General features: G+C 43.2%; 1 protein-coding gene across 1 annotated transcript; it reads left to right on the forward strand.

Annotated features, from left to right (window-relative positions):
- The first annotated feature begins 1,900 nt into the window (after positions 1-1,900).
- LOC143984074 (collagenase 3-like) lies at positions 1,901-23,628 on the forward strand. The gene is made up of 5 exons (XM_077484383.1): positions 1,901-2,058; positions 4,341-4,561; positions 9,326-9,474; positions 13,301-13,426; positions 22,191-23,628. Exons 1-5 carry the CDS (start codon positions 1,936-1,938, stop codon positions 22,367-22,369), a joined length of 798 nt encoding a protein of 265 aa, XP_077340509.1. The 5' UTR covers positions 1,901-1,935; the 3' UTR covers positions 22,370-23,628.
- Positions 23,629-24,503: the final 875 nt, after the last annotated feature.

Below are 24,503 nucleotides of genomic sequence, written 5' to 3' on the forward strand. Positions count from 1 at the left end.
GTAGCACCCTCTTTTTATTCTATTTCTACTGAGCTTTTAGAAAATATATACAGGCATACCCCACTTTTAAGTACACAATGGGGTTTATTTACTAAAGCTGGAAAGTGCAAAATAAAGCCATGTACACACAAACAAACAATCCGGTGGAAAAGTCTGGAGGACTCAAGTCCGCCGCACAATCCGCCCTTGTGTGGGCTCCGGCGGACTTTTTTTACCCAAAAGTCCGGCGGACTAAGAAAGTAGTTTTGTAGATCAATCTGTCCGCCGGACTCGCATTTCGGTGGACAATATGGCCGTGTGTGCTAGTCTGCCGTACTTTTGAAATGAGCGGACTTTTCCCGCCCGGAGAAAAGTCCGCTCATTTTGAGCACAGCTCCAGGTAGCCGGGACTAGCGAAGGAATCGTCGCTGGGCCCGTCACCTGGTATAGACTTAAAGGGGAATCCCTATGCCGAAAAAACAGCGTGGGGGTCCCCCCCAGGTCCATATCAGACCCTTATCCGAGCATGCTACCCGGCCGGCCAGGAAAGGGGGTGGGGATCCCCGAAGTCGGAAGAAGAGGGCGGCGGCGGCGAAGAAGAAAGCCGGGCTCCTCTGCTAGTAAAAGAGCTAGCAGAAGATAGCGGAGGAGTCCGGCGAGAAGACCCCCGAAGACGGAAGAAGACCCCCGGAGCTGTGCAATAAACTATTTTAACCCTTGTGTGTTGTGTTTTTTTTATTTTTTCACAGGTGAATGGGTAGGGGTACATTGTACCCCATACTTATTCACATAGGGTGGGGGCCAGTATCCGGGGGCCCCCTTATTAAAGGGGGCACCCGGATTCCGATAAGCCCCCCACCCGCAGACCCCGACAACCAACGGCCAGGGTTGTCGGGAAGAGGCCCTTGTCCTCATCAACATGGGGACAATGTGCTTTGGGGTGGGGGGGCGCGCAGCTCCCCCTTCCCCAAAGCACCCCCCATGTTGAGGGCACGCGGCCTGGTACGGCTCAGGAGGGGGGGGGCGCTCGCTTGTCCCTACCCCCTTTCCTGACCGGCTGTGTAGCGTGCTTGGATAAGGGTCTGATATGGATCTAGGGGGGACCCCCACGCCGTTTTTTCGGCGTAGGGATTCCCCTTTAAGTCCATACCAGGTGACGGGACCAGCGACGCTTCCTTCGCTGGTCCCGGCTACCTGGAGCCGTGCTCAAAATGAGCGGACTTTCCTCTGTGTGTGTGGACCGTTCATTTCAAAAGTACGGCGGATAGTCCGGCGGACTATGCAGCGGATAGTCCGCCGGATCTAGTCTGCTGAAAAAGTCCCGTATGTGGGCAGGTCCGCTCGTTTGGCAGTCTGGTGGACAGTCCGGCGATTTGTCCGCCAGACTAAGTCTGCCGCATAGTCTGATACTTGTGTACGCGGCATTAGGCTCACTTCTACATAGAAACCAATGAGCTTCTAACCCCAGCTTGTTCAATTAAGCTTTGGTAATAAAACCTGGAAGCTCATTGGTTTCTATGCAGAAGTGAGCCTGATTTTGCACTTTCCATCTTTAGTAAATAAACCCCATTGTGTACTTAAAAGTGGGGTATACCTGTAGTTTTGAAAACTCTAGAAGCTGCAAGTCAAAAATGATTGAATAAAAGTCAAAAAGTAAAAAAAAATTGTCCCCCTCAGATTAAAAGTGGAGAGCAGGGCCTGGCAGCAAAAGAGTTAAAGCAACAGAATTATGTAAAAAAAAAAAAAAAAAAAAAGGTTGTTTCCTATAGGCAAGATGACTACATGAAATCAAACAAGATGGGTCAATCAAAGCTAATATGTGATAATAAATGTAATATAAGGAAGGATGGTCAGGGGACAGGTGAATTGTGAAATGTGTCTCTTGCCAGACTTACTGTCTACTATAAAAGAAGATGCTGTAATAGGCAGCACAGGCTGTGTACTCTGACTGCCACAATGCAGAAACTCCAAGTGAAAATCTTGATGCTGTGTTCACTGTGCTATGGCATACTGGCAATGCCAATGCCACCAAAGGAAAATGGAGGAGGCATTACTCCAGAGGATCGCAAGATTGCAGAGGTATGTTCGCTGTGTATGTTTATGATTACATTCATTTGTCAATAAAAACTGTGCTTTTCAAGATTGTAAATGCTTACTGTGTCCTCCATTGAAGAGAAACCCTCCCCTGAAGTCAGTTCTGAAACCAACACTTTCAGGAGTGTCAATCTGTTGTCCCCCCTACTGTGCACTGTGGTATCTACCTCCAAACCTTCCCAAAATGGTCGGTTTCAGAAGAGGTTTCGGCAGAGGATTTCTTTTTAATGGAACAATGCAGAAAAATATATTTACAATCTACTTTACAAGTACAGCTTTTCTCGAGAGGTTTATGTAAACAATAGTGTTGCTTGAAGATTGGAAGAGGTCAGCTTATCCCTGCAAACTTTGAAGATTCACATAAGCGATGTCATTTTATTCCTAATTAGCAATATCTGTATGTGAACTCTGTTGAAGGGATTTTCCATTCTGTTTCAAAGTCTCTAGAACCAATATTAAGCATTTCCAGAGCTAGAAACTGCTTGCTTTTCAGTGGGTACCAATCGTGTTAGGGCCCTGTGTCTTTTAGTTGTTCTGAGTGAGCTTAACCACTTTACGACCAGGCCTTTTTTTTGACAATTTTTGTTTAAATTTATTTTTAAGTAAAAATCTGTATTTTTTGCTAGAAAATTACTTAGAACGCCCAAACATTATATATATATATATATATATATATATATATATATATATATATATATATATATTTTTTTTTTTTAGCAGAGACCCTAGAGAATAAAATGTCAGTTGTTGCAATATTTTATGTCATACTGTATTTGCGCAGTGGTCTTTTGAATGCAATTTATTTTGAAAAAATACATTTTAATGAATAAAAAAAAAAAACAGTAAAGTTAGCCCATTTTTTTGTATAATGTGAAAGATGATGTTTCATCGAGTAAATAGATACCTAACATGTCGCCCTTTAAAATTGTGCATTCTCGTGGAATGGCAACAAACTATAGTACTTAAAAATCTCCATAAGTGATGCTTTAAAGGGATAGTTTACCTTTACCACAAAACTGCCTATGCAGATAAGGGGCATCTGTAGAGAAAAACTAATTATGCAGCTCTGACTAAAGTTGAATAATACCCTTGCTATAGGTGTAGGCCATTTAATTGCCTTATGAAGCCTGATTGGAATACTCCCAGGACATGCTGAGCTCAGAGCTATTACATCAGGGGAGAGAAAGAGTATGTGAGGAGGTTTGAAACAGAGAAAGAGCTCACTCTTGTGATGGTGGAGGTTACACTGTACTATTCTGGGAAAGTGATCAGGATTTTTTTTTTTTTTTAACACATGATTGCATATACCATTGCATTGGTATATGCAACCATTCTTACTAAATTACACCAGTTCATTCAGGGTCTTTTGTTGTGATTAGCTGTGATTGGTTCAAGCTAATCACATGGTACATTTAGGCTGTGATTGGCCTGTCTGTACCATGTGTTCACTATGACCAATTACAGCTAGCAACACAAATGTATACAAAGGATGTCATGAAAGGAAGCCATCCATTCTTTACAATTGTCATGTGATCTACTGTATTTGGTCATAGCGATCACATAACACTGGCAGTGGACCGGTGCAGTGATCATTCATCTGCTGTGTCCGGTGGACACTGTCGGTGACAGATCGTGCTGCTGTGCGGCCCGGCAGGCCACACGTGAGCAGCATTCTGGGAGAATGTCATTTGACATCCCAAAGCAACAGTTCTCCCACCTGGTCATCATTTTACTATAGACCAGGTGCGAAGGTGTTAAAAAAAAAAAATTTGCCTAAACCTAGGATTCAATAGTGATGACCTAAGGTTGACCTGAGCCTGGAGCTCATCTTTACAATAGGATGCAGCTGCTGGTCCCAATCTGACATCCATGCGCGCCCCTGAATTCACACTTTCTGTATTCAAAGATACGCAACCTCACCTGCATGGATCTCAAATTGGTAACAGTGGTTGTGTCTGTACAGCCACTAAATCCTAACTGACGTGAATGGGACTGCCTGCATGAGGATGCATGGAACCCCAGTGCAATCATGAGTGGGTACAGAAGGCCCTCCCATACAGGTATGTGTGCACATTGATTTCATTTAAGTGCACGTTCATTTAGAGCTTTCATTCCATTTAATATATAATAGTAATTTAATTATGTTTTTTAAATTGTCTGTTTATACATACTGTATGTTACAGATTGTATCCTTTTTTTTAAATGGGACACAAGCTAACACCATTTGTCAAAATACCAATAAAACCCAAATTTCTTTCTTTGAAAAGGTTTACCTAAAAAATTTCTACACATTTGCAAACAAATCAAGAAACACATTTGAGGAGAGGCTCAGGGAAATGCAAAGATTCTTTAGAATGAAGGTAACAGGGAGGCTGGACACCGCTACAATGACTATGATGAAAGCTCCACGATGTGGCATGCCTGATATGGCAGAGGTCAGAGCTGTTCCTGGAAGACCAATATGGGGACAAACTTCTCTGACCTACAGGTAGGTTTTACCAAGATATATCAGAATTAGGGTTCACACAGCTATAGCTTTCCTGCTCCCATAATATTGCAGTACAGAATTCCATTACCGAATCTGGGGACAGATTTCAACAGTGAAGGTATATTATAATTCCATCAAAAATCACTTACTCAATACAAAGTTATTTTTTTCAAGCACGGTAACTGATAGCACTTAATAAGAATCCTCTCTGCTGAAGTACATACCAGATCAAGATGGAATCTGATTGGTTAAAGAAGTATTAAACAGCCTGTATTTTTTAGCTTAACACCATGGGCGGCCCATCCATTAAGGTCGCACGGGCACTGCCTTCCCTTTCCATCGATGCCGCCACCCCCTATCCTTGCTTCTGGCCCCTTTCAGGAGGACGGGCATATGGATTACAGTGGCGGGGGTGTTTTTTTTAAGCACTGATTAGAGCCAGAAGCTCTGGGATTCAAAATTAGGTGGAATCTGGGTAGCAGAGCATTGTGAATGGAACCCACCCAGATGTGTTAGAATAGCAAATAAATATTCACTATTTTCACACTGAATCACCTCTCTGCCAATCAGGAAGTGTGGGTCTGAGACCCGTTTCCTGATTAGCCAAAAGGAGAAGTGTTCTAGGAGGAGGGAGGAGATGGAAGCCGCCGAGCAGGGAAAGGAGATGCTGCTCATGATGCCCATGGAGGAGAGCCGGGGAAGCCACCTATGATTGCCCGCCATGGATGAGGTGCATGCACCGACCAACCGACCGACCAACCCGACCTGAACCATCCCAACTGGGTTGGGGGGTGGTGGATGCACTGTTTGCCACGCCTTCAAACAAAAATCACCACCTGCCACCACTGCTTAACACAATGAGCACAATAAAATAAACATTCCCCAGTAAACTATTTGTTAAAATTCATTCCCCAGCACTTGCTGTTTGCAACTTTCATTGCTGCTGGCTCTGGCTCTTTAAGTGTTGTTTCCCTGAACTTCCAGTCTTCACAGGAAAGAGTTAACAGTGGACAGTGCAGTCTCAAGCCAATTCAAAGGTAGAAGGCAGGGGAGGGAGGAGCAGGGGAGTGCCATCCCATCCTAGACTATATAGCTGTATGTTTTTATTGATAAACACAGTGTAGAGAGACTTAACTCTAGTCCCTGCATGAAAGGGACAGGACGTTGCTGGAGAAGTGAGTCACCCTGAAACAGGAAACCTGGGGCAGCGGTAAAAAATGGACCTCCTGGCAGAGTGTTTATAAATGCTGTTCAGACGCAGGATAGAGAGATATATTACTTTTGTAATTACCCTGTTCCCATTATCTAATTAACTTAAAGTGGATGTAAACCAGATTCAGGAAATTTGAGCTGGGCACATACTGTATATCTGCAGTGTTTTCTTATCTCTCTCCAAAGCACTGAGTCCTGTGGCTTTCTCCTGCTCCATAGCTTTGTTATCAGCATAACTTCTGACAAGTTCTCCAAGACAGGAGAATAAAGTTTGTGTCGTGGGAGGTTGCTATAAATAGATTAGCACAGATCTGCACGATTCACAGGACAGCGCTGCAAGTCTTTGCCTATAAGGAGGTGTGTGCCTTTCCTCCAATAAGCTGTCTCCCAGTGTAATCCAAACTACACTTACTGCGGAATGAGGAAGTACAAATCTCTTAACACGATATGAGAATTCTAAAGAATATAGAAAGGGGAAGAGAGCAGATATACATGTAAAACTTATGTAGGGAGATTTTTTTTCATTTCTGTGTATCCTGTGTATCATCTGAGGGTGTTCACTTCACTGGGTATATGTGAGGGTTTACATCCACTTTAGGAATGCTTTTGTGCCAAATTTAGTGTAATTTTAATCAGGACAAATTAAAAAATAAAATGTATACTTTGTATCTACAGTAACACAAATTTTTAAATCTATACACTGAACAAAGAAGAAAAAAGTGCATTCTTTGTTTTTTTATGTTTGTTGTCTATTTATTGCATAACAAAAACAAAAAAAAATTTAATGTTTGCAAGATAATATTACCAAAAAAGCCTTCTTTGTCCTAAAAAAAATTACATATGTATTATTTTGTTACCTTAAGTAATGAAAATGGCATTGACAAATAAACAAGATTAATATGGGCCATAGCAGTTACACAAGTGTTAAACCCAAAAACTAATTCTAATTCATTGCAGCTTACCAATCATTATATGTGGGGGCTGCATTACTTTTCTTTTTTTAAGCTTTTTTCCCCTATGTTTTCACTTGGTGAGTGATCTGGCCAGTAAGAGACGTCCTGTATTAGAGTGCTGGATGAATGAGCACAGGGGGCACCTTTGGACAGCAGCATTGTCAGTCTGGGGGGAAGGTAGTGTTATGCCGCGTACACACGATCGAATTGTCCGGCGTTCTTTCTACCGAATGGACTTGGCCACACACGGACACACAGAAAGTCCGGCGTTTGCTATCGCGATGACATACAGCACGTATGATGGGACTAGAAAAAGGAAGTTCAATAGCCAGTAGCCAATAGCTTCCTTCTCGTACTTTCTTCTGAGCAGGCGTCATTCTTAGTCCGCCGGACTAGCATACTCACGAACGTATTGTCCGCTGAAAGTCCTTTATGCTGAGAAAGTCCACTGAAGCCCACACACGATCGGATTGTCCAGTGAAATGCGTTTCGGCGGACTAAGTACGCCGGACAATTCGATCGTGTGTACGCGGCATTAGATGCACTAGCAGATTTAGGTGCACTTACAAATTGAAGCTCACAGACTTCCTGTCTTAGAGTGTCTCCACTTCAAGTGGTTGTTAACCCACTATATGATGATCATGCCATCCTCTGTTATATAACACTATGGGGGTTAGTTACGAAAGGCAAATCCACTTTGCACTAGAAGTGCACTTGAAAGTGCACTTGGAAGTGCAGTCGCTTTAAATCTAAGGGGTAGATCTGAAATGAGGGGAAGCCCTGCTGATTTTATCGTCCAATCATGTGCAAGCTAAAATGCTGTTTTTTATTTTCCTTGCATGTGTCCCTCGGATCTACAGCAACTGCACTTCAAAGTGCACTTTCAAGTGCACTTGTAGTGCAAAGTGGATTTGCATTTAGTAAATGACCCCCTATGTGTTCCTGTGCCTGTGCTGTATAAAAAAAAAAAGCCCATTATACTGTATATCAGAGCATCTCCCGGCACTCCTCGGCCTCTCTCCTCTGCCGCTGACTTTAGCCGGGGAGGAGAGAGGGGAGAGATTCAGGAGTCACGTGAGCACCGAGAGATGCTCTGATATACGGTATAATCTGCATCTTTTTTATACAGCACAGGGACACATAGCATTATATAACATAGTGGGTGGCAAGCATATATTATAGATTTGACTGCACAAGGAGGGGAAGATCATAGAGGACAGAGCTGACAGGCAGGGAGGGCAGGGGCGAGGAGGACACTGGAGACACAGGAGAGCAGAGAGCAGGGCTGCAGGTGAGGGAGGACTGTAAACTGACCACTGCGTCGGGGCTCAGCAGCCATGATATACCGTGGTCAGTTTAAAGGGTGGAGGGTATAGCCAAGCAGGATCAGCCAGGTATTTTAGGTGATACGGGAGGCCAAATTATACAGCACAAGCACTGTGCTGTATAACATTCTTTAAGGGAACAGGATCCATTTATTTATTTTTTGGGGGTAACAAACGCTTTCATTGAATTAGTGATGGAGCCACCCTTTGACAGCAGCATTATAAATCTAGTGAGATGGTAATGTTAGATGCACTAGCAGATTTAGATGGACTCCATCTCCCACTTTATAAGCATCTACAGCAACAGTTTTTTTTTCTTTTGGAATAAAGGTTTTACATAAATGAATAAAAGCTGACCATGGTAAGCACCCCTGTCAGTGTTAAATGGTTTGTCTCATCTCTTTAACTGCTGCACCTGTAGGACAGCTTGTTCTGTTAAAAAACAAAAAAACAGACTTACTGGCAAGATCACCAGGGAAAAATAAAATGCAGAAAGCCAGAAAAAGAAAGCCATTACATGTAAGAATTATAATATTTGCTTTTGGGTTTAATAATGCCTAACTCCAGACATTTTTTTTTTCATATTTGGTGTAAAGTTTTCTTTTCTGATGTCTTATAATTTCCTGTTCTAACCCTAGCCTACTCTATCCGGGGTAAATTAAAACATTTGGGCCGTAGCTGGACTTTAAGAATTATCACTTACAATAAGAACCCTCTGTTCAACAAGGCACATAGTCAAAGAAGATTCCTGAAATCAAGACACTGCGGAATCTACTGTAACCTAGAGCTACTTACCACAACAGAAAAACAATATATGAAAGTCTCCGGGCACACACTTATGATCACAGTTTTAGCTAAGGGGATCAGTATATCTCTCCACTGTCTGGAGCAACTGTTTCATTTAGCCAAGACACATGTTTTGTATAACTGCTAATAGTGTAGAGATAAACTTGGGTGTCCTCCAAACTGAACTCTAATCCAAACTCGAAAACCCCCACTTTTATATACCCCAATGAGCTGTTTGCCAAGTAAACTGCAGGGTGGGGAATGACCCAGCCCGCATCTCATTGGAGGACTAAAAAGCGGGAGTTTAGAGTGTGGGTTCAAGATTAGTTTGGAGGACACCTAAGCCCATCTCTAACTCTTAACTACTATTTTCTAGTACACATAAGACATGTCCTAGTTATAGATATAAGGTATGTGTCATTTTACCTTAGGTTCCTGAATATGTACTACTTAGGTTTTTCTATTGTTGCATTGCTTTTTTTATGCAGATTCCTGAATTTCACTTCCACCCTGCCCCAGAATATGGTGACTGATTCAATAAAGCGAGCTTTTGATGTTTGGAGCCAAGTCACACCACTTACATTTAATCAAGTTGGAAATGGTGAAGCTGATATACTTATTCAGTTCTCCAGGAGAAGTAAGTAAATAAATCTTTAAAATAAAACACTACAATTTTCTTGTGTCTCCTGTTGCTGATTGGAGGCAGGTATCTTCACCTGGAACTCCTGTCATTTGGCTGCTTTACCACAAAGGTGACCTGTACTGTTTTGTTCAGTGATACAGTACCTAACCAATTAGATGAATTCTAGGTAGATATAAAAAATACAAATTAATGCAGCTCCATAAAAATCATTAACCCTTTCACTGCCAGGCCCTGCGCTCCACTTTTAACTTCAGGTGGCCAGACCAATTTTGAAGTTTTTCACTTTTTCATAATTTTTCACTTACAGCTTTCACAGTTTGTAAAAGACCCCCCAAACCATTAATTTTCTGAAAGTACAGGACCAATAGGAGAAAACAATGGTGCTACTGATGTTTTAGGTCCATTGATCATTGAACAAATGTTTGCCAAAACAATATTTTTCCTAAAAATACACTGAAATCATTATTGGTGCATGCACATACAACACAACACTCCAGGAGCAGCTTTAGACACGCTAGCCACATTCTTATTGGAAACCATTTATTCTCAGCCCCAACCGATCCTTTACAGGTGGTGTGTAGTGGTGAGTAGGGATGGGCTCAGGCGTGTAAGTGTACATATCATAGTCCCAACCTACCTGAGCAAACATGCCAGGAAGCCATCACTGCACACCACCAATCATGAGCACCCTAGTCAGGACGTGTGTATGTGCAGCTGCAGGACCAAGTAATGCCTCACTGCCTATGATTGGCAGTGTCCAGTGACGGCTTCCTGAGTGGATTGTTCAGGTGGGTTGGGACTAGGATCCGAACATGCCTGAGCCAGGGCTGGACTGGGACAGAAATTTGGCCCTGGACTTCATCCAGACCGGCCCACTTACATTTTGAGTGTCCCATCACCAGCCCCTTACATCAGAGTCCCATCACCAGCCCCTTACATCAGAGTCCCATCAGCACCTCCTTACATCAGAGTCCCATCAGCACCTCCTTACATCAGAGTCCCATCAGCACCTCCTTACATCAGAGTCCCATCAGCAGCCCCTTACATCAGAGTCCCATCAGCAGCCCCTTACATCAGAGTCCCATCAGCAGCCCCTTACATCAGAGTCCCATCAGCAGCCCCTTACATCAGAGTCCCATCAGCAGCCCCTTACATCAGAGTCCCATCAGCAGCCCCTTACATCAGAGTCTCATCACCAGCCCCCTTACATCAGAGTCTCATCACCAGCCCCCTTACATCAGAGTCTCATCAGCACCCCCTTACATCAGTGTCCCATCAGTGCCCCCTTACATCAGATTCCCATCAGCACCCCCTTACATCAGAGCCCCATCACCAGCCCCATTACATCAGAGTGTCCCCCTCCCACGTGTACTTACAGTTCTGAAGGCAGCTTCTCTTCTTCCTCTCTTTAGCCATGTGATAATAACTGATAGGGGAGAGAGGAAGGAAAGTCTGCCGGCCATCTATCTCCCCCTGCAGGCTGGAGGGAGCAGAAAACCTAATGCTCTCTCTAGCATATGGCGGAAGCTGCTCCTCCTGACAGGAGTGAAATCGCAATCACTCACTGTCAAAGAGGAGCGGCTCCAGGACTGTACCTGACTGGCCCACTGAGCCATCGGCCCACCGGGAATCTCCCGGTAGTCCCGATGGCCAGTACATGCCTGGCCTGAGCCCATCCCTAGCTGTGGGACAGCTTGAATTGAATGTGTTCTTTGGCTTTCAAGGCCCAATCCTATAAGTGTGCCAAGAGGTTGATGTCACTGATATACCCCCACAAGTTTTCTTGCAAGGAACCAGTTTATTGTTTGTACATTTACCATATTGGATTGGCCTCTTGATTCCAACTTTGTAAAACAAAACCATCTTTAATGGCAATAGTCACATTGTCAAGAAAATGTTTATCTCCTCCAGCAACCTCCCACAGTTTACCTGGGTAGATCATGCCGTAAGTGAGGTGTAGGTAATGGAGGCATTTCTTAAATTCTAACTCCAAGTTTTGTGTGCTCATCCAGAATTGTTCTGGGTATGCAGCGTGAAGTCCCCGTACTGCTTCTGAGATACTGGGCAGTATATTGTATGTAGTTGATGCTACATACAGTTTATATTGCGCTAATATCAGCTGCAGCAGTTAGTAAAGGGAATAGTTGGTTTTTTTTTTGTTTCTGGTGAACACACCTATAGAAAATACCATTTGTATTACCTTAGTCATTTTTATTTACCTGCTCTTTTTTTTTTTTTTTTACTTTAGTGCACCTATATATTTTTTTTCTTTTTTGTCAATACCTCACTACTATATCTATTTGTAAACTTGGTGTGTGTACATTGTGATATAAATTGGAAACTATATTTGTATAAATTTATTTTTATATATTCATATTGTATACTTAAAACCTAAAGTAATTTTAAAATCTATTTTTTTTTAGTTAAAAATAACAAACATGTTATACTTACCTGCCCTGTGCAGTGGATTTGCACAGAGCAGCCCAGATTTTCCTCTTATTGGGTCCCTCTTAGGCTCTCCTGTCGCCTCCTTCCTGTTGAGTGCCCCCATAGCAAGCAGCTTGCTATGGGGGCACCTGAGATGAGTCACAGCTTCCTGTGTCCATTCAGACACGGAGTCGCGGCCCGGCCCCCTTTTTGTCCTCATTGACTGACTGACTGATTCACAGCAGAAAGTGCCAATGGTGCCTCGCTGTCGTCTCAGCCAATGAGGAGAGGTGTTTCAGGCAGCCAAGACATTCCTGAAACATTGCAGGATCTAGAGGGACCTCAGGTAAGTATTAGGGGGGCTGAGTGGGGCTGCTGCACACAGAAGGCTTTTTATCTTAATTCATAAAATGCGTTAAGATAAAAAACCTTCTGCCCTTACAACCACTTTAAACTTTTTCTAAGATCTTTTTGCTTATCCCTCAGTGCATGTTACATTTTGGGCTAGATTATTGGCCATGTATTACATTTATTGTCACATACCTGGTCAAGGTAACAAGAGAGCTTCCCTTACACCTCCAGTCCAATACACAATGAAGTTTGTGACAGGGTGTAGCAAGACAAGGAATGGTACGGGTGTCTGCTTTAGGTCTAGCACAGTGGGGGATCAGACAATAGTTTTTTTGCTGGAATACGGAGACTGAAACTTGTGCCAAATGGTGGAGCACAGGTAATTGCGGGTGCAGGAAGCAAAGCCATAGTCAAGATCAGGGCTCAACAAATCCCAAAGCCAGGTTACCACTGTGAGCAGAAGTTTTGACCTGGCACCTGGGCTGCTACCCCCCCCTTATGTATCTCGAACTCTGCTTGCCCATCTGTGGGCCTGGGACCAGCATAGTGGGTGCTGCCGGGTAGAGGGCTGGGGGGGAGGAGAATGGACACACGTCTCCTCTCCTCCCCTTCTGGTTGACCCGGAAGTGATGTATAATGTAATTTCCGAGTCACTGTTGACAGCTTTCCCCACCATCAAGGCCGGGAAAGGATGTAATGCAGTGCGATATATATTGCATTACATTCAGTGGAGCACAGGGGAGATATGCAGGGTCTTTTAGAACCTGGAAGTCTCATTAAAGAGCATCTGCCACCCAAAAAAATCATCACATAGCGGACTTTTTGTTAAATATTATACACAAATCCATTAATTTATCAATTATGTTATATCTCTTGTTTACCCTTTTAAACAGGGAAACCACTAGGCTAATAGGCTGTAAGGCTAAGCTTAAATGACTGAAAAACGATTCTTGTTTAAGGCAAATAACAAATATGGCATAATGTATTTTACAATGCACTAGTATTTATTATTTTATAATGTGAAAAAATTATTTTTTTAAAGGTCACAATGATGGTGGGCCTTTTGATGGTCCTAATGGGGTGCTAGCACATGCCTACTTTCCAGGCTCAGGAATCGGTGGTGATGCTCACTTTGATGAAGATGAAACATGGACAAACAGCAGAGCAGGTACATTATCTATTAAAGCGGGAGTCCGCCGGGACTCCGCGTTTTTTTTTTTTTTTTAAAAGCCAGCAGCTACAAATACTGCAGCTGCTGACTTTTAAAATAGTGACACTTACCTGTCCAGCGCGCCCGCGATGTCGGCACCCGAAGCCGATCTCTCGATCGTCTCTCGGGTGCTGCCGCCGCCATCTTGGGTATGGGAATCAGGAAGTGGAGCCTTTCGGCTTCATTTCCCGGTTCCCTACTGCGCATGCGCGAGTCGCGCTGCGCAATAAGGATGGACCTGCTGCCTCTGGGATCTGTGTGTTTCCCAGCAGGCAGCGGGGGACCTTCGGAAAAGGGCGTAATGTACGCCCCTTTCCGCAGAGAGCTATCCCGGAAGTGGGTGAAGATACCTGTGCTGTACAGGTACCTGCACCCCCCCCCCCTGAAAGGTGCCAATTGTGGCGCCGGAGGGGGGGAGGGTTCCGATGAGCAGAAGGTCCACTTTAGGGTGGACCTCCGCTTTAAGGAGGTTTTTATAATTATGCACTTGTAGAACATCTAAACGAAAACATTTAAATGGAAAAGTGTGCTGCTCTTTTACACAAGAAACATTTCAGGAGTGTCAACTGCCTCCTACCTACCTTTCCAACAAGGGACTGGGTAGCCAATGATACTAGAGGAGCAAGTACCGTATATCATGGTTTATGTGGAACTCTAAGTTACTGGAGGGAAATGGAAGTGCTTGGTGCACTGTGGCATTACCTGAATGAAAACCTAAAGCTGGGCTGTTCCCTCTATAGGCATTTCATAGCTTTATTTTCCATTTTACTCTATTTTAAATAAGTTCAATACAGCATTTGAGGTGACAAAGTAGTTTTTAGCACTAGTAGGTTAGTGCAGGTACAGCACAGAACACACTCTTGCACTGACCATAGCAAACAGAATCACCCTCATTTTTTCTTCACAGGTATAATATTAGTGGATACCCTGGCTAACACAAATTTGGGGTCTATTTCTAAAATAATTTGCCATACGAATGCCAAGGCATTCACACATTTGTCGCAATAATGATATTAATGTGTCTAATACGTGTAATGCCCTGTACACACGGCCGGACTTTCCGATGGAAAATGTGCGATCGGATCTTATTGTCGGAAAATCCGATCGTGTGTGGGCTCCATCTGACTTTTTCTGACACACAAAGTTTGAGAGCAGAATCTAAAATTTTCCGACAACAAAATCCGACGTTTAAATTCCGATCGTGTGTAGACAATTCTGATGGACAAAGTGCCACGCATGCTCAGAATAAATTATGAGACAAAAGCTATTGGCTACTGCCCTCTTTACAGTCCTGTCGTACGTGTTCTACATCACCGCATTCTGAACGATCAGATTTTCCGACAACTTTGTGCGATCGTGTGTATGCAAGACAAGTTTGGGCCAAAATCCGTCTGAAAAAATCTGATGGATTTTGTTGTCGGAATGTCCGCCCGTGTGTATGGGGCATAATTCTTATGATTAACAGTTGCATCTAATAAAGACTATCGTTCCTGCACTGAAAGATGTAAAGTCCATAAATCTTGTAAAAGAATATTGATTTCTAATCAGCATTCAAAGAGATTCTCCTATATCATTCTGGCATTTCATCATTAAATGACAAAATCTGGTTACTAATTCCCCAAGCCACATCCTGTTGACTAAGATTTCTGTCATTGTAAATAAGGGGAAAAAAAATTCTCTACTCAACCACAGTGTGCTCAGTATACTTCCTCTTCACTTAGGAGAAAATGTATGGTAGAGCGCAAGTATGTTCACTAATGAGACAACTTTGCATATACAGTATTTATTAAAAATAATGCAAGAATCAGACCTCAGATTCAGTGCAGACCCTCTGTACACTAAAGATGGATTGGAGAGCTAAGCATGGCTCTCCTATTGATCTCTATTGAACTTTTAGGCTGGGTTTACACGTAATTCAGATCTGGCTGACAGCAGGGGTCCGGTACGTCCCTGTTCTCTATTTCAGGGGCGAATCAGGCCTGAGTTTTTGCCTGAATTCTGACCTGAAATGGAGCCAAAGATGCACAAGACCCCTGTAAAATCTGCTCTCCAGCCACCCCAGAGATGTGTGAACTGGAACCATTGAGAGGCGGTCACAGCCTTCATCCAATTCACATAAGTGTGAACCCAACCTTAGTCACGCCTGCACATTAGATCACAGGCCGAATTCCCAATTCAGGTGTTTGGGAATGGCGACACCTGTTCTTTTCATGATGGGTTCCCTGTCATGACTGAAAAGCAGTAATCCTGACATATTCCACTCCTATATTATACTGAATGTTCTGATACGTCTCCAAGCTATGACTGTTGCCTGAAGCATGTCCCCAGTCTCCACCAATGTCTCCGGCTGTATGTCTGCACAGTGCCACCTTAACATCATAATGGGCCCCTGGGCAATTTTAATGTACTGGGGCCCCTACCAGGGAGATGGTGACCTTGGTATGCATAGCATGCTGTAGCACACAGCGGGTGTGGAAATATTATGCCACACATTGGCTGTGGCTTTTTAGCCTGATTGGATATTTTATTCAGATTTTTTTTTACAGATTTTTAATTATCTTTTTACCATTTTGCATTTTTTTATTAGAATTTTTAATTAATGGCAATATATATGTTTTACATTTTTTTTACAACACAGTTGGGGTGGGGCTTTGATGGGATACCAGGGCTCTAAACAAACCCCTGAAATCTAATTTCTGAGACAAAAGAAAGGGTCAGAGGAGACATTCCCCAGTCCCTTTCTCTGTAGCCTCAGCTGCACTGCAGATAAATGAACAGGAGGCAGAGGCTCCTCTCCATTAATAAGCTGAATTATAGTAAACAATGAATACAATGAGTGATCAGTACGGATCACTCACTGTGTTCACTTAGAAAAGTAAGGGGCAAATAAATAACATATTTAATGACCCCTTCTCCTGCTCTCCATCCTGAAGATGTCTGCATCTGCTCTTGGCGGGAGAGGAGAGGGGGGAAGCTGGCAGCACTGTGGGGGGGGGGTCCAGACAGCGAGCTAAATCCAGATCAGCGCTGCGGGTTCAGGAAATAACCCAAAAGTGGAACTTCCGCTCATTTGTCTCCTCTACCCCTCTGGTGCCACAATTGGCACCTTTTGGGGGGAGGGGGGACAGGATACCAGTCTTTGACAGATATCTTGTTCCCACTTGAGGGAGTCCGGCCATGGCCTGTGACATGGCGCTGGGGCTCCCTCCTCTTCCCTCCTCCTCTCCCTGTCGCTGGGCCAGTAAGAGAGAGGAGCAGGGCCTTGCGCATGTGCAGGAGGGTTCCCGGAGAGAAGCCGTAACTACACTGCTGGGTTCCCTTACCTACAATGGCGGCAGCAGCACCTAACAGCTGTGGTGCTGATATCGCGGGGACTCCAGGACAGGTAAGTGTCCTATTGTTAAAAGCCAGCAGCTGCAGTACGTGTATCTGCTGGCTTTTAATTTTTTTTTTTGAGCGGAAAACACCACTTTAACTAGAAACAATCTTTTGTGTCTCTCAGCAACAGCTGGAACAGGAGGTGTCGGCTTTAAGCTGCTGCAGTGAGAGCCAGAAAGGATCGGTCCCATTTAATTTCTCCACCTACTGCACTGATCACCCGCTCTGTCCACTCCACACACATTCACCCCTCTTGGCACAGCCCATGTGAAAAGACGGCCCTGTGTCCTCAGTCTCTGACCATCTCTTGTATTATGTCTGCAGTCTCTGACCATTTTTGTACTATGACTGCAGTCTCTGACTATCTTCTGTATCATTTCTGTAGTATCTGACCATCTTTTGTATCATATCCATAGTCTCTGACTACTCTCTCTTATATCATACCTGCAGTCTCTGACCATTTCTTATATCATGTCCACAGTCTCTGACTAACTCTTTAATAATATCCACAGTCTCTGACCATCTCCTGTATTATGTATACAGTTTCTGACCATCTTTTTGTATCATGTCTGCAGTCTCTGACCCTCTCTTGTATTATGTTTACAGTCTCTGACAAACTTTTTGAAAATGTCCGCAGTCTCTGACCATTTTTCATGTTATGTCCACAGTCTCTGACCCTCTCTTTTATAATGTCCACAGTATCTGAAAATCTCTTGTACTTTGTATTATGCCTGCAGTCCTTTACTTTATCCTGATGTTTGTCTGCTGTCTCTGACAATAAATATTCAATGAGCTTTATTTGCAGCCCTTTAGCGATGTCAGGAGCTGCACTTGAAGCCCCCATATCAAAAACATTGACCATCACTTGCCTAGTGCCAGCTAATGGAGAATGCTAGTCTGTACAGGATAGTTACAAACAATGACAGATATCTCACTTTTCATGCACATGAAGTGAGTGGATGAAATAACAGAAACATTCCACAATGCATTAATATCAAGCACCTTATATGGAGTGGTGCGTTCCTTTTAATGCTCGCCATATGTGTTTTTTTGCAGTCACTGGGTCACAGAGGTGCTGACGCTGTTGTGTGATCTTTTTGGGAGCCAAACTTAAATGACATTAAGCAAATGTGACATTCCGTGGCTATCCCTGTCAATGAGTTTTGTTTTCTTCTACACTGTTCCTCATTTTGTCAAAAAGGAAAAGAATGCAGCTCTAGGTAGAAGTCCTGTAACACACCAACCCTGCTGGAGCAAACAGGTGCAGGCTTTGCGGTAGATCAGAGAGCAAGAAAATTCCTGGACGGCTGCACACCAATAAAACACCATTATTGTGTCAATATGAAATCCAAGCAATCAGTCCATACAATGCAGAGGTGTAGGGGCAATATCTAACGCGTTTCACATCCTGAGTCTGTGCTTAATCATGGCACTGTTGCTCTTTTATCATGTTGACTGAGATTTTTCCTTACTGTTTTAATGTAAAATAGAAAAATGTAAAGAAAATCTCAGTCCAACCAAAGTGGCCCCAGAAAGTGGCCTCTAAAATGAGCAGAAAACTGGTGCTGTAGCACAGTGGTCATCAACCCTGTCCTCAGGACCCACTAACATGCCAAGTTTGCAAAATAACTGAAATACATCACAGTTGATATCATTTGCTGCTCAGTGATTGCAGTATTCTAGTCTGCATCTCCCCAAGGTAATACATAAAACCTGGCCTGTTATTGGGCCCTGAGGACAGGGTTGATGACCACTGCTGTAGCACATCTGCTCAATACTGAGCCATCAACCTTTAAAAACCCTGTCATTAAAAATCCTGTACGGGTTCCCCTACTGCCTTAAAGTGGTTGTAAACGTTTGATTTTTTAAATAACAAACATGCCAATACTTACCCACTCCTTCTGGAGCCCCGATCCACTTCTTCTGGATCCTCGCCGGTGCTCCAGGCCCTTGCCTCTTCATCGGGTGCCCCTACGGAAAGCTGCTTTCCATAGGAGCACCTGTGTGGGCTCGCTCCCGAGTTCCGCTGCTGTCTCCATTGGCACAGACAGCAGGACTTGGCCCTGCCCCCCGCTTCCGTGTCACAGCTTTTGATTGACAGTAGCTGGAGACAATGGTGCTATAAAAATGCAGTGATTACTGTATAAAATGTTATTGGCAGGGAAGGGGTTAACACTAGGGGGTGATCAAGGGGTTAACTGTGTTCCCTATGTGTGTGTTCTAACTGTAGGGGGAGGGGACTGACTATAGGAGAGGAAAGATCATGGTTCCCAGCTCACAGGAGCTCACAAACTCTCTCCTCTCCTCACAGAACTGGTATGTGTGTGTTTACACACATCCTAGTTCTACCTCTTGTGCCCACAATCGCTTGTGGCCGGCGGTCATGAGCATCGGCACCCCCACTGTGCAGCGGGCAAGTGTGCACGCCTGCTATCCCCCTTAAAGGGACCAACATATAACTACGACAGTTTGCAGGATTGTGCCGACCTGCCGCAGTATAATGACGGCGGCTGTTTGGCAAGTGGTTAAGGCATAGAATGCATAAGGTGAAAAACAGTGGAAGTCCAGCCTAACACTAAAATTGCTACATTTATAGACATCCACAATCTAACACTAACCTATCTAGCCCTGTAATGAAGAAGTCAGTATACATACTTTTTTTGAAGCCGCTCTGGTCCGGTCTCCAGCGGCGGTAGCACTGCAGAGGACACAGCCGACAACGGCTGTGAACTGAATGGGAAGTGACGTTACCCTTAGGCCGCGTACACACGGGCGGATTGTCTGCCCAACTAAGTTCGTCAGACAATCCGACAGACAGTCCGTCCAACATTTGAATGAACGGACTTGACCACACACGATGAACAGACAGTCCGCTGAAAGCTTGCGCGATGACGTGTACAGCACGTACGACGGGACTAGAAAAACGACATCCAATACACTGCAATGCAACCTTCGGCCGTGTAAATCCTTTCTGAGCATGCGCCATACTTAGTCCGTCCAACTTGCCTACACACGAGCGGACTGTCCGCTGAAACCAAGTTTGGACAGACAAAACCAAGTTTGGACGGACAAAATTACAGAAATTCCGAAAGACTTAGTCCGTCAGACTGTCCGCTGAAAAAGTCCGCTGAAGCCCACACACGAGCAGATTGTCCGCTGAAACACGGTTCAGCGGACTAAGTTGGGCAGACAGTCCGCCCGTGTGTACGCGGCCATAGACTTACTATGGGGCTTCTATTGTAGGATGTGTCCTCTGCATCCGCCTCAACAGCAAAAATCAGACCTCAACTCTACACTGTGCCCAGCAGAGATACATTCAGAGGACTGTGATTCAACATACAAAGGCAAGTTCAAGCCTAATGCCGCGTACACATGATCAGAATTTCGACCAGCAAAAGACAGATGAAAGCTTTTCATCGGAAAATGCGACCGTGTGTATGCTGTGTATTTAGCTGGCCGAATTCCTGCCAGCAAAAATTTGAGAGCATGTTCTCAATTTTCCCGATGGAAATTCCGATCGTGTGTATGCAATTCCGACACACAAAAACTCATGCATGCTCAGATTCAACTACAAGATGGAAGTTATTGGCTACTAGGTATTGCACTTCCTTTTTTCTAGTCCCGGCGTACGTGTTGTACGCCACCGCGTTCTTGGCGGTCGGAATTTGGTAATACAAATTAAGGCAATACAGCTTGAGCGGAATTCCATTGGAATTCCGTCGGGAAAACCATCAGACCTTTTGTCCAACCGTAATTCCGATCGTGTATACGCGGCATTAGGGCTGATTTCCACATGACATGAGTTTGGAACACATGTTCAGTATAGGTTAGCAAAATCCCAAAGACTTAAATTGAATATCACTGCTCAGACGGCAGAGACGGATGTGCACCTTGCTGATACATGTATGAGTCCAGTCATCTGCGTAAGATCTTTCTGCGGATTGGTGCCCTTTGTATGTCCTCCTTTCTGGCCGTGGTCTTGTGTTCTATAACCTGTTCCCCCTTTTTTAATTTTGGGCGGAAGCCTAGGCAGAGATTGGTGTTCGTGGTGCCCCTATAGGACCTTCGAGACACCATTATTATCTATCTAGAGAACACAGTTTTTTAGTTACGTTGTGCTATTGGAGGAATCGTGTGGATACGTGGGGGTACAGTGCTGGAAACCGGGTGCGGTCACGGACGCTTTTGCGCTAATTGGTCTGACAGTCAACACCAATTCTGTGTGCTATGGTACGACTCTCTTCCTGACAAGTGCCCCTGACAAAGGGATATAATTGTTCCTGAAACGCATCGGACTGTCAGGATTTATATGAGAACCTACCAATATCACCATCTTTGTTTTTATCTTTCTTGACTATTTTTGTAATTATTTATGTATCTATGTATGTATTTGTTTTAATAAAACACATTTCTTCTTATTATATATTGTTGCCCTTAAAGTCCCATCCCCTTTGGGGGGTTTCTCCTTTCTGTTTACTAAACTGAATACATAGGTGTTTTACTTCCATTGCGTCTCTTTGGACACATCCTGCTTAGGTATGTTCTAACTGTATGCAAAGTAGGTCAAAGTAGGCACCAGCATAGAATTAAGGGTAAACCTTGCCTGGAACACTTTTGCTGCCACTAAAGTCAGAATTCAGCTGCCCTGTTCCCCACTTCATTGAAAGCTAATAAATAACGTTATTTACACACTGGGGGTTATTTACGAAAGGCAAATCCACTTTGCACTGCAAGTGCAGTCACTATAATTCTAAGGGGTAGATCTGAAATGAGGGGAAGCTTTGCTGATTTTATCATCCAATCATGTGTAAGCTAAAATGCTGTGTTTCATTTTCCTTGCATGTCCCCATTCCGATCTACAGCGACTTTACTTCCAAGTGCACTTTCCATGCACTTGCAATGCAAAGTGGACTTTCCTTTAGTAAATAACCCCCACTATACAGTTCTGTTTTAGTTTTCTTGTAATTTCATTCTGCTCCTGTACATTTGTGAATGTTATTAGTAGCTCCTTTATTTACTGCAAACCTAATGGCTACTTTTAATGATAAGTGGGATATGTCTTGGGCTGTCTTATGGAGAATATTTACTAGTCTGAAGAAAGCCCCAATACTCATTGCAGCTTATATATATTTTAGATATAGTGGAATTTGAACACAGGGGCAGCGTAATGTAAGTGTAATTTTCAGCAATACATAATTATAAATGTTATGTTGTAAAGTCAGCCTGTGTCTACCTAGCCAACAATCATGGTTTTTAATCAAAATAGCTATGTTTTACTTTTTTTTTATCAAACATGCTTCTTGTATAATTATTATTTAAAATATTTAAATTAATTTCTTGGTAGGATTCAACTTGTTTCTAGTTGCTGCACATGAGTTGGGTCATTCTTTGGGACTGGAACACTCCAACGTGCCTTCAGCTTTGATGTTCCCAACCTACCGCTATGTGAATACAGACGGTTACCGCTTGCCACAAGATGATGTCGCTCGGATTCAGGCACTGTATGGGAGAAGGCCAACATAACTCAAGAGGCCAGATAAAGGAGCCTGCTTTCAGGATTTCTGATATGTGTACTACTTATGCTCATGCTTTGCCATATACAGTAGAACATTGGATTGAGAGTAACTTGGTTTGAGAGTGTTTTGCAAGACAAGCAAAATGTTTTCATAAATTTTGACTTGATATACAAGCGATGTCTTGATATACAAGTAGCGTCACATCACAACTGAGTATAAAAGAGAAGAGGGGTGCCTTTAAGTGTAGCAATATGGTACAAACAGGCACATCTAAGAATGCAGGAATCCGGGATAAAGCTGTCCACACAGACCATCCTCCGCACCGACATCAATGTCATCCCTTCCATGCTGTGCTCCACGAGCACTTCAAGCCTCGCTTTCAGATCGCTCTACTGCAGGGTAGTCTTCCCAGTCACGATTGCAGACTGACAGCAGTGAGAGCTGGTGGTGTAGAGCATGGTCTATGTGGACAGCTTTACCCCGGATGCCTGCATACTTAGATGTGTCGCTTTTAATCATCAAGCATGTCAGTTGCTAAATGTTGTACCTTCATTAAATGTAACCATATTGCTACATTTAGAGGCGCCTCTCTTCTATTTTATACTCTGTATCTCCTGCTGGATTTTGATTCTAACCCCCTTGTGGAAGTTGCCATTTGTGGATCGAAATTTTATGAATACACAACCTGGTCACATTGCTATAATATTTTTATATGGGCTATAACCTAAAGACCTATGAATAAAATGATTGATTCAATTGAGTTTCCATTATTTCTTATGGGGAAATTCACATTGATATATGAGTGTTTTGGATTACAAGCTGGTTTCTGGAATGAATTATGCTCACAATCCAAGGTTTTACTGTATTTTAGTTGTATGTATTTTTACAACATAGGTAGAAAATGTAGCACAGATTGATATTCCTGCTTTTTTTTGCATTGTTAAGGATTAGTGTGTATGACTGTTTTTTTTTTTTAAATATGGCGGTCAGCTCTGGCTAAAGACAAATCAGCATTCCGGATAACAGACACATGCACAGAAATTTAATGAAGATTTCACTTTTAAGCCAAATTTTGCTGCTTTAAAAATGTAATTGAATATTGAATTGTTCTATAATTGCTTATAGGATCAGAACTAATTTTGGAAGCATTCACATTAGGAACTGGTGGACCTTCCCAAAAATGAGCTGTCTACACTGGCTGGATGTATGTTTAGCTAATTAGTTGATCCAAAACCTGCTTACATTAAAAGATTTAATCAAAGAGAATATACGTCTGTTTTTTTGTAATAATCAGTAATTAGCTGATTTGATGCTTTGCCACTTGTTTTACTGAATCCAGGAGAAAAAAATGTGGGCATGCATATATATGCATAGCACACCTCCAATGTGGCTCTAATATCAGGGAACAGTAGGCTACTGGACAAAATATTCATGACATTCTAATATGTTTTTCCTTTAGGGTTTGCCGGTCTACATTTACTAAAATAATATAGAATTTTCACATTTGAAAGGGAATTTTCTCAAAGCTTAGAGAATAAGTTGATGTTATGTGCAACTTAAAAACTAAATCATATGCAAGAGAATACTACCATATAGGTATTTTACATATGCATGATTGGATGATTAAAGTAAAAATTGCTTCACCAAGATCTCTGGACATTTAGCAACTGTGCATGAGACTGCAGCTTTTAAATGCAGGTGGAAGACAGAAGGGCACCAACCAGCCCCATTGCCACTTTGCCAGCAACCTGTAAAAATTGACGGTAGGCTAACAACTGCTGTGGCAGCACAGGGCTGGATGGTGTACCGAGTGCTACCAACATTTAGGATGGTATGCACCCAGGAACAAATGCCCAGAACCCAGGCACACTGCATTCCAAACATTTATCTCTGGGTGCATACTGCTTTATACGTTGGTGTGACAAGTGTGCATGAGGCCTAAACATTCATTTTGCCAAGTGAACAATTAATGCTTCTTTAGTAAATCAACACTTAAGACCTCCTAATTCTTACTCGATTCTGACACTATCGTCAGCTGAAGACCATCTAATCTTTATTGTGTACACCACCATAGGAACCTCCTGTATTGTGTGTAGCGGATCTAAAATGACAGTCCAATAATAGCTCATATTTTTTTGTTA

Source organism: Lithobates pipiens, unplaced genomic scaffold (assembly GCF_037356315.1).
Source record: "Lithobates pipiens isolate NorthernLeopardFrog02 unplaced genomic scaffold, aLitPip1_a1.2 Scaffold_16, whole genome shotgun sequence".
In the NCBI taxonomy this organism is placed as follows: Eukaryota; Metazoa; Chordata; class Amphibia; order Anura; family Ranidae; genus Lithobates; species Lithobates pipiens.